This window comes from Pseudophryne corroboree, chromosome 12 (assembly GCF_028390025.1).
Source record: "Pseudophryne corroboree isolate aPseCor3 chromosome 12, aPseCor3.hap2, whole genome shotgun sequence".
In the NCBI taxonomy this organism is placed as follows: domain Eukaryota; kingdom Metazoa; phylum Chordata; class Amphibia; order Anura; family Myobatrachidae; genus Pseudophryne; species Pseudophryne corroboree.
Genome location: NC_086455.1, coordinates 26,584,093 through 26,600,302, shown reverse-complemented (window position 1 = coordinate 26,600,302; position 16,210 = coordinate 26,584,093). Strand labels below are relative to the sequence as shown.

The 16,210-nt window shown below is 42.6% G+C and overlaps 1 protein-coding gene across 2 annotated transcripts in view; it reads left to right on the top strand.

The window, feature by feature from the left end:
* SYNE2 (spectrin repeat containing nuclear envelope protein 2) overlaps window positions 1-16,210 on the top strand; it is a 447,442-nt gene that overhangs the window by 401,126 nt on the left and 30,106 nt on the right. For both annotated transcript variants that reach the window (XM_063947243.1, XM_063947242.1), the window contains exons 94-98: window positions 5,224-5,382; window positions 6,337-6,503; window positions 12,194-12,356; window positions 14,069-14,256; window positions 14,781-14,931. In XM_063947243.1, coding sequence (XP_063803313.1) covers window positions 5,224-5,382; window positions 6,337-6,503; window positions 12,194-12,356; window positions 14,069-14,256; window positions 14,781-14,931 — 828 coding nt within the window. The remainder of the gene's footprint in view (window positions 1-5,223; window positions 5,383-6,336; window positions 6,504-12,193; window positions 12,357-14,068; window positions 14,257-14,780; window positions 14,932-16,210) is intronic.

Sequence of the window (16,210 nt, the reverse complement as noted above, 5' to 3'; positions counted from 1 at the left end):
TACTCTACCTCCTGTGCCGGCACCATCTTTACAAAGATATCGCTAGTAGGATGGCGTCAAAAGCAGCAGATCTGGGGAAGGGAGTGCTGCATGGCACAGTGTATGTTTCATCTGGTTGCAGGGTGAGTGGCCTATAGACCTGTATGCACCACATGCCCTGCACTCATTATAGATATACCAGTGCATCTAGTACATGTATGACAAAAATATCTCTCACAGAATGTTTTCATTTTGTGAGTTTGGTTAATAGTTTATAATTTACCGGCAGTTATGTATTGTAGTTCAGATGTACACCATTATGTCTGCCTACATGTAGGGGGCGATACCTGTGTGCAGCCCACCAAGAACCTCTGCAATCTGGCTGGACCATTATGCAAATATGTAGCGCCTATCCTTGTGTATCAGTGCTTCTTTACACATAGATTGTAAGCTTGCGAGCAGGGCCCTCTTACCTCTATGGAGGTATTTAATTCTTGACGGAAACTTCCATCTTGTCGGAAAGTTGGCAGTTTCCGACAGGTCTGGGTCAGAAGGGGTTCCGACCTATTCAAGTTAGGAATTCCCGACTTGTCGGAGAACACGTGGATTGTCAGAAAACACATGGATTGTCGGAATCCACGTGTTCTGTCGGAAGAGCGGCCAAACCCGACAAGTCGGATTGGAATTGTCGGGAACGGGCCAAACCTGTTGGGTTTGGCTGCGGCATTGAATACTGACCTGTCGAATCCTTTCCGTCGGAAAGGATCTGACAAGAATTGAATATACCCCTATGTCTGTTACTACCCAGTCTTATTTTATTAGTATTTGTTCCCAATTGTAAAGTGCAACGGATCCCACATTTTTCATGTTTACAAACTTTAGTAAATTTACACCCTAGTGTAGGGTAGTTGGAAGTCCTCTATGATCATGGTGCTTAGTAATAAACTAGGGACGCACGCATGTGTACATATGCGCAAATATACCCTTTTTTTTTCATTTCACGCTTCTTTTGAGCAGAGTACACTCTATTTACTTTCATGTTTGTGTAAGGCCCACGGCATAATAGTCTTTGTAGTGTTTTGTGTGAGACATGTGTTTGGTTCATGCAGATTACATTTATGGAACAAAGGACAGCCCTGAGCTAAGTGATCAGAGCGATATAGTCTTTGATTTTGTTGTCAAAAGAAATCTGTATGTCAGGAAACGGGCTTCCGTTGGCTGGTTGGGGAAATTATTAACTGAGTGTTTGAAAGATTGTGTTTGAGGTGACGAGGACATACCACGTGACATGGCAGAACTCATTCATAACGTGGGCAAGCACAAATAATTAAGAATTAACAGAATAGATACATTTGGGTGTTATCTGTACATGGAGTCAATACTATATAGAGAAGAAAAAAGGGAACAGGAAGGAGCCCCGTGTTAGTACAACTGCTTGCTAAAACTAGAAAGGGCCTAGATCTAGAGACGCAAACATCATGGAAAAGCAGGACCGGGATAGGATAGGGTCCTGAAGATCTAAGGGATACAGTAGTTGTAGTTGTCAAACACAGTATAAGTGGTCTAGAGCACAGGTTCTCAAACTCTGTCCTGAGGACTCCACACGGTTCATGTTTTGCAGGTCACCTGTAGATTTTTAAAATGTGACAGTTGGTGATACACAGTGCAGCTGCTGGGTGACATGGAAAACGTGAACCGTGTCGGGTCCTAAGCACCGAGTTTGAGAACCACTGGTCTAGAATTGGAGTACTAGTTCGATTTAACAGTAATCCAAATCATTACAAACTTTCTGTGCCATGCCCATAGGGTGTGATAGGGTTGGAAAGGCAGATAGTACAGTAAGTGGAGAAAAGGGCAGAAGCTAAAGGGGTAGATTTACTAAAGCTTCAAAAAAATTAAAATTGGTAGTGTTACCCATAGCGACCAATCAGATTCTATCTGTCGTTTTCTAGGCTGCAGTAGAGAAGTGATAGACGGAATCTGATTGGGTGCTATGGCAACAGCACCACCGCTTGTTATTTTTAGAAGCTTTGGTGAATCTAACCCTAAGGAGCTGGATGGAAATCAGCTGTAGATGCTCCCATATTGAGTGCATAGAAAATATGTATATCCCATATGCAAAGATAAACTCCACCAATGGGCTAATTTTCAGTTTTGCATAGGGCCCTGTATTTGTGGACTCTGAGTTATAAGATAGGGGACATGGAGGGGGGGTCATTCCGAGTTGTTCGCTCTTTGACGATTTTCGCTATGCTGCAATTTGTTGCTAACTGCACACGGTACGCAGAGCGCATGCGCTAAGTTATTTAACACAAAACTTAGTAGATTTGCTGGTGTTCGAGCGATGATTTTCAGTCGCACTGCTGATCGGTGAATGATTGACAGGAAAGGGGCGTTTCTGGGTGGTAACTGAGCGTTTTCTGGGAGTGTGCTAAAAAACGCAGGCGTGTCAGGGAAAAATGCGGGAGTGTCTGGAGAAACGGGGAGTTGCTGGCCGAACGCAGGGCGTGTTTGTGACGTCAAACCAGGAACTAAACGGACTGAGGTGATCGCAATCTAGGAGTAGGTCTGGAGCTACTCAGAAACTGCAAAGAATGATTTAGTAGCAATTCTGCTAATCTCTCGTTCGCTATTCTGCTAAGCTAAGATACACTCCCAGAGGGCGGCGGCCTACCGTGTGCAATGCTGCTAAAAGCAGCTAGTGAGCGAACAACTCGGAATGACCCCCATGGTTTCGAAAATATGTATGTGTGACTTATGTTAAACCCAGTGTTCACAATATACCTTCTTTTCTTTCTTGGTACCCATTCCTTACACTACACAGTTTAAGGTTGGAGAAGTCCAGGAGCTACCCATTTCCATATTTGTACCAAGCTGGAACATTATTGGTTTAAGTTCCTGGCTGCATACCCCTAACCCTCTTCATTTGGCGCAAATAAACTTCTTCTATATCCTTACAAAGAACTAAGGATCAAATAAGGTTGAGGTTACCTAAAAAACAAAAAAAGGGGAAGACTAGATGGACCAACTGGTTCTTATCTGCCAACAAATTCTATGGCCCTCATTCCGAGTTGATCGCTCGCAAGGCGAATTTAGCAGAGTTGCTCACGCTAAGCCTACGCCTACTGGGAGTGTATCTTAGCTTCTTAAAATTGCGACCGATGTATTCGCAATATTGCGATTACAAACTACTTAGCAGTTTCAGAGTAGCTTCAGACTTACTCGGCATCTGCGTTCAGTTCAGTGCTTGTCGTTCCTGGTTTGACGTCATAAACACACCCAGCGTTCGCCCAGACACTCCCCCGTTTCTCCGGCCACTCCTGCGTTTTTTCCGGAAACGGTAGCGTTTTTATCCACACGCCCCGAAAACGCTGTGTTTCCGCCCAGTAACACCCATTTCCTGTCAATCACACTACGTTCGCCAGAGCGAAGAAAAAGCCGTGAGTAAAAATACTATCTTCATTGTAAAATTACTTGGCGCAGTCGCAGTGCGAATATTGCGCATGCGTACTAAGCGGAATTTCACTGCGATGCGAAGAAAATTACCGAGCGAACGACTCGGAATGAGGGCCAATGTTTCTATATCTACATACTATAATAGCCACCGAGGCCACGAATCCCTGGGATCTGCGACTGATCATCTTGCATAGAAATAAACTTAGCATATAGGGGGTCATTCCGAGTTGTTCGCTCGGTAAAAATCTTCGCATCACAGCGATTTTCCGCTTAATGCGCATGCGCAATGTCCGCACTGCGACTGCGCCAAGTAAATTTGCTATGCACTTAGGAATTTTACTCACGGCTTTTTCATCGTTCTGACGATCGTAATGTGATTGACAGGAAATGGGTGTTACTGGGCGGAAACAGGCCGTTTTATGGGCGTGTGGGGAAAAACGCTACCGTTTCCGGAAAAAACGCAGGAGTGGCTGGAGAAACGGGGGAGTGTCTGGGCGAACGCTGGGTGTGTTTGTGACGTCAAACCAGGAACGACAAGCACTGAACTGATCGCAGATGCCGAGTAAGTTTGAAGCTACTCAGAAACTGCTACGAGGTGTGTAATCGCAATATTGCGAATACATCGTTCGCAATTTTAAGATGCTAAGATTCACTCCCAGTAGGCGGCGGCTTAGCGTGAGCAAATCTGCTAAAATCCGCTTGCGAGCGAACAACTCGGAATGACCCCCATAATGAATAGCTTTATGTTGCCATGGATATTGACGGCTGATTTGTCTCTTTAAAAGGAATGCCATGCTGACTTAATTTAGCAGCTCTTCCTGGCTAGTAAGAGAATTAGAGTCCTAGGTAGATTCGTGTGTCTGGCTCTACTTGTGGCAAGAGTCCGATGCGAATTGGCAAACTGGAAAAGTGATCATTTAAAATGAGGACGTAACGTTGTGCACATCGGTGAGATGGAGAAGTATGTTTGTGGAAGTTGCAGAAGAAGATTGTTACTTGTGGTCCACAGATGATCCACTGTGTATTCCTATCACTTTGGAAGTGAATCTCTTAAAAAGGGAATCGCACAAGAATCCCCAAAGATTGACAAATTGATTGTTTCCACTGGTTACAGGTGCAAATTTACTGGCTCTGATCGTGTCCTGTTGCCTGCATTCTAGACTGCACTGTTCCCTAGAACGTTGAATCAACTGTCCATGCTCTGTGATTAAGACACTGACCTTTCAAGACTTGTGAATAATGTATGTCATTCCGTCACCTAAACATTGTGGAGGCAGCCATTTAGTGGTGTATTCAGTATATACACCTTATAAAGCCTTAAATACACTAAGGTGGACATATACTAAGCAGTGATAAAAGTGGACAAGTGAGCCAGTGGAGAAGTTGCCCATGTCAACCAATCAGCATTGACGTAACATTTATAATTTGCTTACTATAAAAGTATACAGAGCAGCTGATTGGTTGCCTTGGGCAACTTCTCCACTGGCTCACTTCTCCAGTTTTATCACTGCTTAGTACATGTCTCTCTAAGAACCAGTGACATTAATAAGGAATGAGGCATAACATAAATGGTTGGAATAGACTCTAAGCAGACTGGAGACTTTGCATGAACCACGAATAAATGAAGTGGGCCGATTAGCAAGACTGATTATCTGCTGTCATGACTGGTTTTGTTATTGCCTTTTTTTTTTTTTCGGCAGTCTATTATTTCAAGTTGGTGTAACATTTTAATTACGTGTGTGTTCCTAAGTGGTACACTAATTTTGTGCACTCCGCAATCTATTGTAGGTGAATCTGCGGAAACAAGACATAGAAGACCGGCTCAATGCCTGGAACATTTTTAATGAGAAGAACAAGGAGTTATGCGATTGGCTAACGCAGATGGAAGGCAAAGTATTGCAAACTGCTGATGTTAACATTGAGGAGATGATCGAAAAACTGCAGAAGGTAAAAACAGAGAGAAATGAGATTTAGAAGAGGGAGATGTACAGTATTATAAGTTATACGTCTCGTTATGTTTAGGGTTAGCCTGTCCTGTTTTAAGGACATATCTTGGTGTGATATTCTGAACCATCACATCCTACATTTAAATTTATCAGGTCCAGGTTTTCCTTTAGTTTTTCTTGCCTTATGGTGGGTACACACTGATAGATATATCTGCAGATCAATTGATCGGCAGATGTATCTATGGACGGATTGGGCAGTGTGTTGAGCATACACACTGCCCGATCCGTCGGAGACTGACGTCATGAAGTGGGCGGGCGTTCAGCTGTCAATCACCGCTGGCTTCCGCGGCATGTGTACGGGCGGTCAGCGTACACACACAGTGATGCGCCAATATATCGCTAGATATACTGGCCGTCGGCTGTGATGCAGGGCCGAAGCGATATGTCTGTAAACGACGGAGTTCACAGACATGTTGCCCGTACACACTGGCCGACGGACCCGCGATATATCGGCCGTTCAATAGAACGGCCGATATATCGTCCAGTGTGTACGGGCCTTTAGACGCTGCAAATAGAATAGCAGGACAGGTTACAGATAATACATAATGTAATATTGTATTTTGCGTACAAATTACCTACACACTCTTGTAGCTCCAGGTTTTGCGTAATTCCCAGATTTGCACACAATCTGTTTTTGTTTAATTATTAAGGAAACTTGTAAAATAAGCGAGTTCTTGGTTTTCTGTGCGGGCACCGTAGAACACCGCACTCTATAAGATGACATTAAACCTAACGCCGTCTTCTTCCATAACTCCTATCATGGCGTAAGAATCCAGTATGCAAATCGAGAAGTAGTACTGAGCACTGAGGATCATATTCTGTGTTCAAAACAAGAGATTTATGCGGAAATTATTTGTGTCATATTCTGAACAATTTTGTTCATTTCCACAACTAGGACTGCATGGAGGAAATTAATCTCTTCAGTGAAAATAAGGTCCACTTGAAGCAAATTGGAGACCAGCTCATCATTGCCAGCAACAAGGCCCGTTCTACTGATATTGAAAACAAGCTGAATAAAGTTAATGACCGGTGGAAGCATCTATTTGATGTGATTGGTTCACGGTAAGAGAAATATGGCAATGGGTCTGTGTGGAGAAAAAAAAAATGATGTTTCCAGTGAGCACAGGGGGGCAGATGTATTAACCCGGAGAAGGGATAAAGAAGTGATAAAGCAGTGATAAGCGCAAGGTGATAACGCACCAGCCAATCATTACGGTTTTGAAAAATGACAGGAGCTGATTGGCTGTTGCGTTATCACCTTCCACTTATCACTGCTTTATCACTTCTCCAGGCTTAATACATCTGCCCCACTGTTGCTAGGCAAAGCATACTTTTCACCTGACTCCGTGTATCCTGCAGTGGTGACTTAGTGCATCTCCTCTCCAGCTATCCCGGGGACACAGCCTAAATGATGTGGCTTAATCAGTAAGAAGTACACCGCTCCTGGGGGGTAAATCAGACCTGATCGTAGCAGCAAATTTGTTAACAGTTGGGCAAAACCATGTGCACTGCAGGGGGGGGGGGCAAATTTAACATGTGCAGAGAGAGTTAGATTTGGGTGGGTTATTTTGTTTCTGTGCAGGGTAAATACTGGCTGCTTTATTTTTACACTGCAATGTAGATTTCATATTGAACACACCCCACCCAAATCTAACTCTCTCTGCACATGAATTATCTCCCCCCCCCAACCTGCAGTGCACATGGTTGTGCCCATCTGCTAACAAATTTGCTGCTACGATCAGGTCTGAATTACCCCCCTGATTGTTCCACCTCTCTACAAACCTGGGAAACTTCTAGTTTGCGGAGTGTAGGCTTGCACCTTGATAATACTCTGCACGGACCATTTAGGCACAGCATTGCAGGACCAAAGCAATTTGCTTGTGTGCTTAGTAAATTAGGTCCACTGTAGTTACACAGGAATTCCAGATGGGTTGTTATAAAGTGGGGTTTGCTAATGGCTAGAGTTCTGCATTACACCTGTAACCATGCTGCTTTTTAAGTTGCATAATTGTGGCAAATTCCTTTATGAGCAAGAAGAAAGATGCTTTCTTGCGTGACATTAATCTTTCTTATAACTTGTTCCATTATGAGTTGAACGTTAATACATTTAGGAATGAGAAATATAAGTGAGCAGAAAAACATACGCGCAAAATAAATATATATATATATATATATATATATATATATATATTTATATATATATAATAATTTTTTTACATTTTTTTATTTATTTTTATTTTAGTGGTGGTTAAGTGCAATCTCTTGGCGGTACGGAAATTGCACGTCGGTCATGTTTTGACCTTGCGCACTGTTTCAGTCGTTCACTGTTCAGTCCTGTCTGGCAACTGCAAAGTACTCTTTAGAAGTATATCTTGATGCAATTACTGTCATTTAGTATGTTCGCCTTTGTGACCCAATGTAATTGCTTGTAATGCAGCATTTAGATGACTGCGAAGTTAAACACAACACATAAATAAGTTGCATCCGTACAGCCAAGACGGTGAGCACATTGAGTCTGGCTGCGGGCTTAGACGCTCCGCTTGTGACATCAGGCAAGGCTTGGCCATATGGCACCTTCCTCACATGGCTTGTGTGCGTGTGTAAGAGCTTGTGCCATTCAGAAAAGAATTGTCAAGTCTGATTACGGACTGGAGCTTGATGCTGACAAAAAGGAGGGGGGGGGGGGGGAGTGGGAGATTGGAATTGCAGGATATCCATCCATACAAAACGCTGAGTACAAACATCTGCTTCTTTTACTGAATTATAATGGCTAACGAGGCAGTAAAATTACATTTCTGTTCCAGAAGACAAAATCTGTGCGTAGCCGGTCTTGTCTGTTTACATGGGTTAATGGGATTTTTTTTTATAGTGAAACAGAGCTTTAAGAATTGTTTCATTCATTTTATTATATTAGGGGGTTAAAAAGGAAACTACCACTTCTACACAATGGATTTAAAAATAAGTTAAGGACAACGCAATTTATCCATGATGACCTTGAGCCTCCGTTAGATCACGGAGATAATCCATTCACAAGAATTTAGTGATGTCACTAGTTCCTGGGGAATTAATAGGAACATCTCTATTAATATTGGCTTATAGAATGACTGCCTGCACTGTGTGAATGCAATGTGTGCAATCAAGGTTTACATTCTGTTCTAGGACTCTGCTTGTTGTAAGATAACAAAGAAAAAATTAGGTGTTAATATGACAGTTTTTAGCAAAGGATTTCTACTTCCATACCTCCAGCTTCATGTAATTATAAGTTCCTAGATCAGTGGTTCCCAAACTCCGTACTCAAGGCACCTTAACAGGCCAGGTTTTAAGGATATCCACGATTGAACACAGATGGTTAAATCAAATTGAGGACTGAGTCTGGAAACCATTGGTCTCGATGAGTCCTACATCCAAATTCCAACATCCGGCGGGATGTAATGCAATCTGAGATTGCTGGAGGTGCGGGTTGCCGGCCTATCTTGGAAGTTTTTTTAAAGGGCCAATGACTTATTTTCCGTTCCAGGTAGCAAAATTTAAATATGTGTAGACATTAGTGGCATGTCTAGAACAGCGGATGAAGCTCTATATTGTAGAGGCACAGGTGGCCGTTGCACAGGTCACCTAACTGTACTGTACCTTCCCCTGAGTGTGGGAAATATAGGGCGTTATTCATTTCTTTTCACCCCCTTCCACACCTGTTCTGTTTCTGCGGACAAGCATCATTTCATATAATAATTTCCTCTCGCTACTCCTGCGGTAGCGAGGGCACCCAACCTTTTATGCAGCTAAACCTGATTACTATGGGCGCAATATGTGCGATAACGGGGGATCACTTTATAAAGGAGATTAGGCGTGATATATCATTTGAATACCACCCATAGAATCATATGTGGCTCACTGATGGTATGCTATTGCTTGGAAATTCTAAATATTCTAGCATTGCAGTGATAAAGGGGGGGGGGGGAAAGTGACCCCCTGCTTACGGACAGGATTAAAGGACTTGGACCACAAAGCTGCAGTGACATTTCTTGTAAAAGTGCCCAGCAGGTGTCTGCTGCCAGATGTCACTGAGCGGAGAGCAGGGAGCAATAGAGCATTAGCCTTTGGGCCAATTCCTCTCTTCCTGTGGCTTATAATCGGTACGTGATGTAGCTCTGCTGCCAGCGGCAAACACTGCGCTTACTGTAAATCAGACATGTGACCTATTGGCTGTAGATGATTGTTTTATTTCCTTTTGTTTTTATTATGTTTCTAAGCAGTCATTGGCCTTTCTTTCTTTCTTTCTTTCTTTCTTTCTTTCTTTCTTTCTTTCTTTCTTTCTTTTTCTTTTAAACATGTTCTTCCTCTCCATTAATAAAACAAATGAACACTTGAAATATAATGAAATGTTTCAAGGATGAATAATATATATATTTTTTTTTTCTCTACACTTTATTAAATGATACTCTTAACAGCTTGAGTTTGCTTAGGACTGATATTGTGCACCAAAACAAATTTAAGAGCCATTAATGTTGCAAGCCTTTTATCGTTATACAATATGATGCACAGCAATCTTTCCTCCCAGCATGCTTTGAAAACAGGGTAATCCTTTGCATCTTTTGTTTTATGCTATTTAAAAAAAAAAAAAAGATTTGGTTATATTTATATGCGCGTTCATTTGGTACTCGTTATAGCACCATGCATTTCTATATTATTATTATTATTATTATTATTATTATTATTATTATAATATATATACATATATACATGCAGAGGTGCGGCACTCAGACTGGATCAAAAGACGCCAAGTCTGTTGGTTCTTTATCAACGTTTCAATATATTAAATATTGTCATCAGGATATTTAATATATTGAAATATTTAATATTGAATATATTGAAACGTTGATAAAGAATCCACAGACTTAGCGTATTTTATTCCAGTCTGAGTGCCGCACCTCTGCATGCTTTAGATTTTATCCCGTGAAGGCACCGGCGCAGATTAATGGAAAGCAAGGATTGCCAGACCTGCGCTACATACATATATATATATATATATATATATATATATATATAATATACAATTTTTTTTAAATGCTTATCTACTTTCTGTGCATTGCATGCATATGCTTGTAATGGTAATTAAACAATGTGCCATACAAAGAGCCAAGCACTTACAATGTGAGACTAGGTGGGCATAGTGTGTTCCAGTGACTGCGATTCTTTTAATATGAACACTTTGCAAAACCACTAAGTAGGCCACTAGATGGGGAGGGTTCTTCTCTTCCTGAGGATGCCGCTCTGCTTATGCAGTGATGCTGAATTAACTCCTGGGGATTCATAGTAAGGAATTCTGACAGTAAGTGCGGTGTTATGTCTGCTGATACACAGCGGCCCACCCCTGTCTTCCCAGTCAGCGCGTACTCTGCTCAGCTCTGTGTAGGGGGATGGGTTTCCAGCGAAGCTCCAGCCTGCAGACCTATGAATAAATGGCTGTCAGGAGATGCAGGTTATGAGGCCTGTGCTTCCTCTTTCTCTTTCATGACCATGAATGATTTGGGATCTTCTCAGATCATTCCTGGGTCAATGGCAGCTGGAGAAATGTGCAGGAGCCATTTTAATACAGTGTATTCCAAGGACATATTTCCTTCCTGCGTTTATGGTAAGACATCTCCGTATGCATATTGTTTCTTATGTACAGGTTGTCGGTATGGGCAATTGGAGCGCTGCAGAAAAACATGCTTCTCCTGTTTTATTCAGTACATGTACACTACAGCAGCCACAGAGGCGTTCCTGTATCGTTCTGCATTGTAGTATTTTTAATTGATTGTAGAAATGAAACTACAATGGAAGCGACTGTGGATTGCATCCGTGTTTGTATTGCTGCTGCGGGGATTCTTGCATGACTGGCACCTCTTAGTTCCATGGAGTGTCATGCTTTTGCCCCGCAAGGGACATACATGCTAAAGCTTTCAGCAGGACGCAGGGTGTAGGTGCGGTGTGGGCATCTGATACCAATATGTGTGCTATTATGTGTGCTATGATTTCACTGTTTGCTTTCCCTGATTAGTCACTAATTGTATGTTCCTTTATATTATAAGGAGAGTTAATGTTTAACACCCCTGTCATCGGCTACATTGTTATACATTACTAAAGTTATTCCATAACGCTGGACAGGGGCACAAGGGTAATCCTGAAATGTGCTTTCACCGTGCTGCAGGTGCAGGTGTGACCCTCAGCTGGTGTCTCTACCTGTGGGGAAAGAACTTTTAGAAGCGGACACTGGACTATTATTTTATGCTTTCACAGTATGATAGCCTGCGGGTGGGGGGGTTGATAATAGTATATTGCAAGCTTAAAAAAAAAACGTGGCTCTCAGTCTAAGGGTTTCGTTGATTATTATATGGAGTACAGCGACTCTTCCGTGGAACGATCCCTACTGAGTTTTTTTTTCTTAACATTTTTTGTACTACATTGCAGTCCCACTTTTTCTATTTTGTGCTGTTTTGCAGTCACCATGGTAAGTGCACAATTTAGGATGCTGTTTCTGGTGTTTGGCATTTGTAACAGGGCACAATTAGATTTGTGGTGTGTTGCAAATAAACGGTAGTTTGTGACATTGCGAATCATTGCTGACTACAGATGACGTCATGGCCACGCGTCTTGTTACAGCAAACAGCGCTCAAAGGGGAACTGAGGCTTATTAAATGAATGCCACATCCTTTGTATAGATTGTCGTGTTGTGGTGGTGTTGACTTGTACTTTGTGTATTACCCGCACAGTGTAAAGAAACTGAAGGAAACTCTGGTAATCATCCAGCAGCTGTACAAGAACATGAGTAACCTGCGTACATGGCTGTCTCGCATTGAGTCGGAGTTATCTAAGCCCGTCATCTACAGCATCTGCCATGACCAAGAGATAAGCAAGAAACTGGAAGAACAAAGGGCAAGTGCTGTACATATTTCTAGTTAATGCTCTCTTAAATTCCTTTATTTGCTGCTGTGTCCGTTAATGGTTTACTTAATACATCTTTCTGCGCTAGTTTAAAAGGTCCTAATGAAAGCTGCTTTCCAGCGGTGATCTTGTAAGAGTCCTCATACCCATCAAGGGTGGATCTGAATGTAGTGTTACACCTAGTGCTCATGGTGTGATTTATTATCTGTAGAACTGTATCTATACAGGGCCACAGTGCTCTGTATTTGGTAAGAGCAGGGCAGTGTGTCATTCTGAGCTATTACATATAGGACCCCATTCTGAGTCAGACGCAAAGCAGGTTCCGGATCTGCTCCCTGATGCTAGTGCAAGTGTCCGGACTGCTTCCTACCGTTGGTTGCGCCGCTCACTGTTTTGTTTTATTCTCCATCCAGGACAGTCCTCATTAGTTTCACCACTTCCAGTACACCAGCCCTTGTGCTAAGTGCAAAAGATTCAGAATATGAAATGGGCACCTCTACTCCATCCATCAAATTAGGGAGTCTGACTGCACACCCATGACACTCCCACACGATGGGTCTTTTCTATGCGTAGCCGCCCAGAAAGTCCATGCCACAGACTGAGAGATCCAGACGCTCCCATGACCTCTGTCAATGTGCGTGTGCATGGTGAGACGCACGCGCGGTCTGCAATGGCTTTTTTATGTCCTTGCGCAGACTTATGATGACAGCTGTGGTCACATCTGACTCCGAACCAGGCCCATATAATGTATAGCAGCTATGCTTAAAAAAAAAATAATGCAGACATGTGAACTTGGTCACCTCGGAGGATTTCAGTATAGGGAGCAGTGCCGCACACTGTATGGCAATGTTCCATCTCCTTACCATGCATGGTCACCCTCATTCCACTAAAGCCAGCCCCTGACTGATCTGAAGGCAAATATGGGGGAAAGAGTGCCAGTCTTCCCCTCTTTCTTCCATATTTCCCTTTATACGTAGGGGGAGATGTATTAAGCCTTGGATAGTGATAAATTGGAGAGATATAAGGCAACTGCCAATCAGCTCCTAACTGTCATGTTACATGTTGTGTTTTAAAAAATGACAGTTGAGTGCTGATTGGTTGCTAATTTATATTTCTCAACTTTATCACTCTCCAAAACTTACGGGTCTATTTACTAAGCCTTGGACGGTGATAAAGTACCAGCCAATCAGCTCCTAACTGCCATGTTACAGGCTGTGTTGGAAAGGGACAGTTAAGAGCTGGATGGCTGGTCTTAGTAAATAGACCCCTTAGTCTATCTGCCCCATAGCCTGTAAATTCTGTTGTGTGAGGAAGAGACCAACTGAAGACAATCGGAGCATTAGAATGTTCTCCGTTTTAGATCCACTGATGGAGCATTTGAAAACTTTCTACACAAAAGCCAACTGCAGTATAGAAAGGTACAGGGCAAGCATGAAATTTCCTTGTAGTGTATCCAGCTGGGTGTTGATGTGATTCGCCTGCAATTAATAAAACAGGGAAGCCATCCTTTATGTATAAGATATCCACTCCACCGGCGGTTCTGTAGGGAATATGTTCTCTTTATCTATGCCTTGTGGCTCTAGACCTTTTTAATGATCTGCATATACTGTGTATATATATATATATATTTTTTTTTTTTTTGTGTCCTTAATGTTAAAACTATGTAGTGCTATTGGTTTTAAAGTTCACAATAACCCTTTCAGGACCTTCAAAAGGACATTGAGCTGCACAGTACCGGCGTTGCTTCGGTTTTAAATATCTGTGAACGTCTGCTGCATGACACTGATGCGTGCGCCAATGAAACGGAATGTGACTCCATACAACAGACCACCCGGAGTCTCGATAAACGGTGGCGAAACATCTGTGCCATGTCTATGGAGAGACGTATGCGGTAAGAGCGGGCCACCGGGATCATGAGCTGTACTGTACTTGCTTCTGAAATACTGTACACTTAAACGTCAGCCAATCGTTTAATAGTTTGCAATGGGTCCGACCAATCAGATAGCTTGATTGAGACAAGAGTGTTGAATGGCTGCAACTTTCAGATTTGGATGGAGTTAAAGTGGACGGAGATACTTACTTACCAGCCAATCAGCTCCTAACTACCATATCACAGGCTGGGTTTGAAAAATGTCAGTAAGGAGCTGGTTGGTTGGTACTTTATCTCCGTCCAAGGCTTAGTAAATAGACCCCTTAGATATATGTGTATATCTGACTGCCAAAAGTCACCATTGAGGCTGAGCCAGGCTAAAACAAAATAACTTTCAGCTTTCCAGCCAAACACTGCTCACGCCAAGCCGCCATTGTCAAAGGAGAAGCAGGTGCAGAGTGGGGCAGTGGGCATGATAACATCACTAAGTAGCTTCTGCACCTCATAAATGATTGTAAACCTTTTATTACTTTTATATTTTGCAGGATTGAGGAAACTTGGAGTCTCTGGCAGAAGTTTCTGGAAGACTACTCTAGATTTGATGAGTGGCTGAAAGATGCAGAAACGATGGCAGCGTCCCCAGATTCTTCCGATGTGCTGTATACAAAAGCCAAAGAAGAGCAAAAGAAGTTTGAGGTCTGAATTTAGACATTATATATTACAATGGTTTGCTTGTGTGTGAGGCTTGCTGATTGTCGTGGTCCACATCTGGACAAGCACAGCGTTTCCTCTTATATTGGCCTGTCCTATGGTCCTGTACAAAAGAGGTTGTTGTGATTCCTTCATCACATGCCGTGAGCTCTGTGTGCTCTGCACCAGCCTCACACACTGTACATCAGGTAAGGCTAAATCGTGATGGGCACGCGCTATGTAGGGGAAGGAGAAGTTGGGTGTGCCTGCCTCATAGGGGATATCACCATACCCTCAGCAGCTGTGGACATGCCTCACAGTCACTTACCTTTTTTTTTTTTTTTTTTTTGCATAAAAGCACCATATTTATCAGAGGGATGTGTGCATAAGCATTTGTGAAGCTAAGAAAAAACCTTTCCTACTCTCTAATCCTATTGATCCAGAAGATGATCAGACATAACCCCCCAATAGGCAGCTTCCGCTTTAATTTGACAGGGGGCCAGGAAAATCCTTTATACAAAAATCTATCATATATTGGAACCTGACGGCACACCTGAATCACTAACCCTGATAATGGTGTTTATTATCCACGAGTGCTCTCGTTTCACTTACTGTATGTGGAGATAGATGGACAGTCTTGCAGGGATCTGGTCTGAAGATCGACAATGTTTAGGTCGACCACTATAGGTCGACAGTCACTAGGTCGACATGTTTTCTAGGTCGACAGGGTTTCTAGGTCAACATGGTTTCTAGGTCAAAAGGTCGACATGAGTTTTTCACATTTTTTTTCTTTTGTAGAACTTTTTTATACTTAACGATCCACGTGGACTAAGATTGGAACGATAACCTGTGCTGAGCGCACCTTGCCCAAAGCATTCGCTCACCATGCGAGGTGACACGGTGCGCTAATTGGGCTTCCCAGTCACTGTGCAGAGAAAACAACACCAAAAAAACATGAAAAACCCACATCGACCTTTTGACCTGTCGACCTAGAACATGTCCACCTAGAAACCCTGTCGACCTTCAACCCCTGTCGACCTATAGTGGTCGACCTAAACATTGTCGACCTGTACACTGTCGATCTAATGATCCACACCCAGTCTTGCAGACAAACAGTGCTTCCATTCTCCAATTGCAGTTATTGGTACAGGTCCCACATTATGAAGCATACACTTAGTGATGTAGGGCATAGTTCATATTTAGCTGTCATTTTCATTAAATATAGCTATTATATCTCTGGAATTCTTTACCTCTCCTCCTCAGACTCTCCACCTCTCTACAAAAC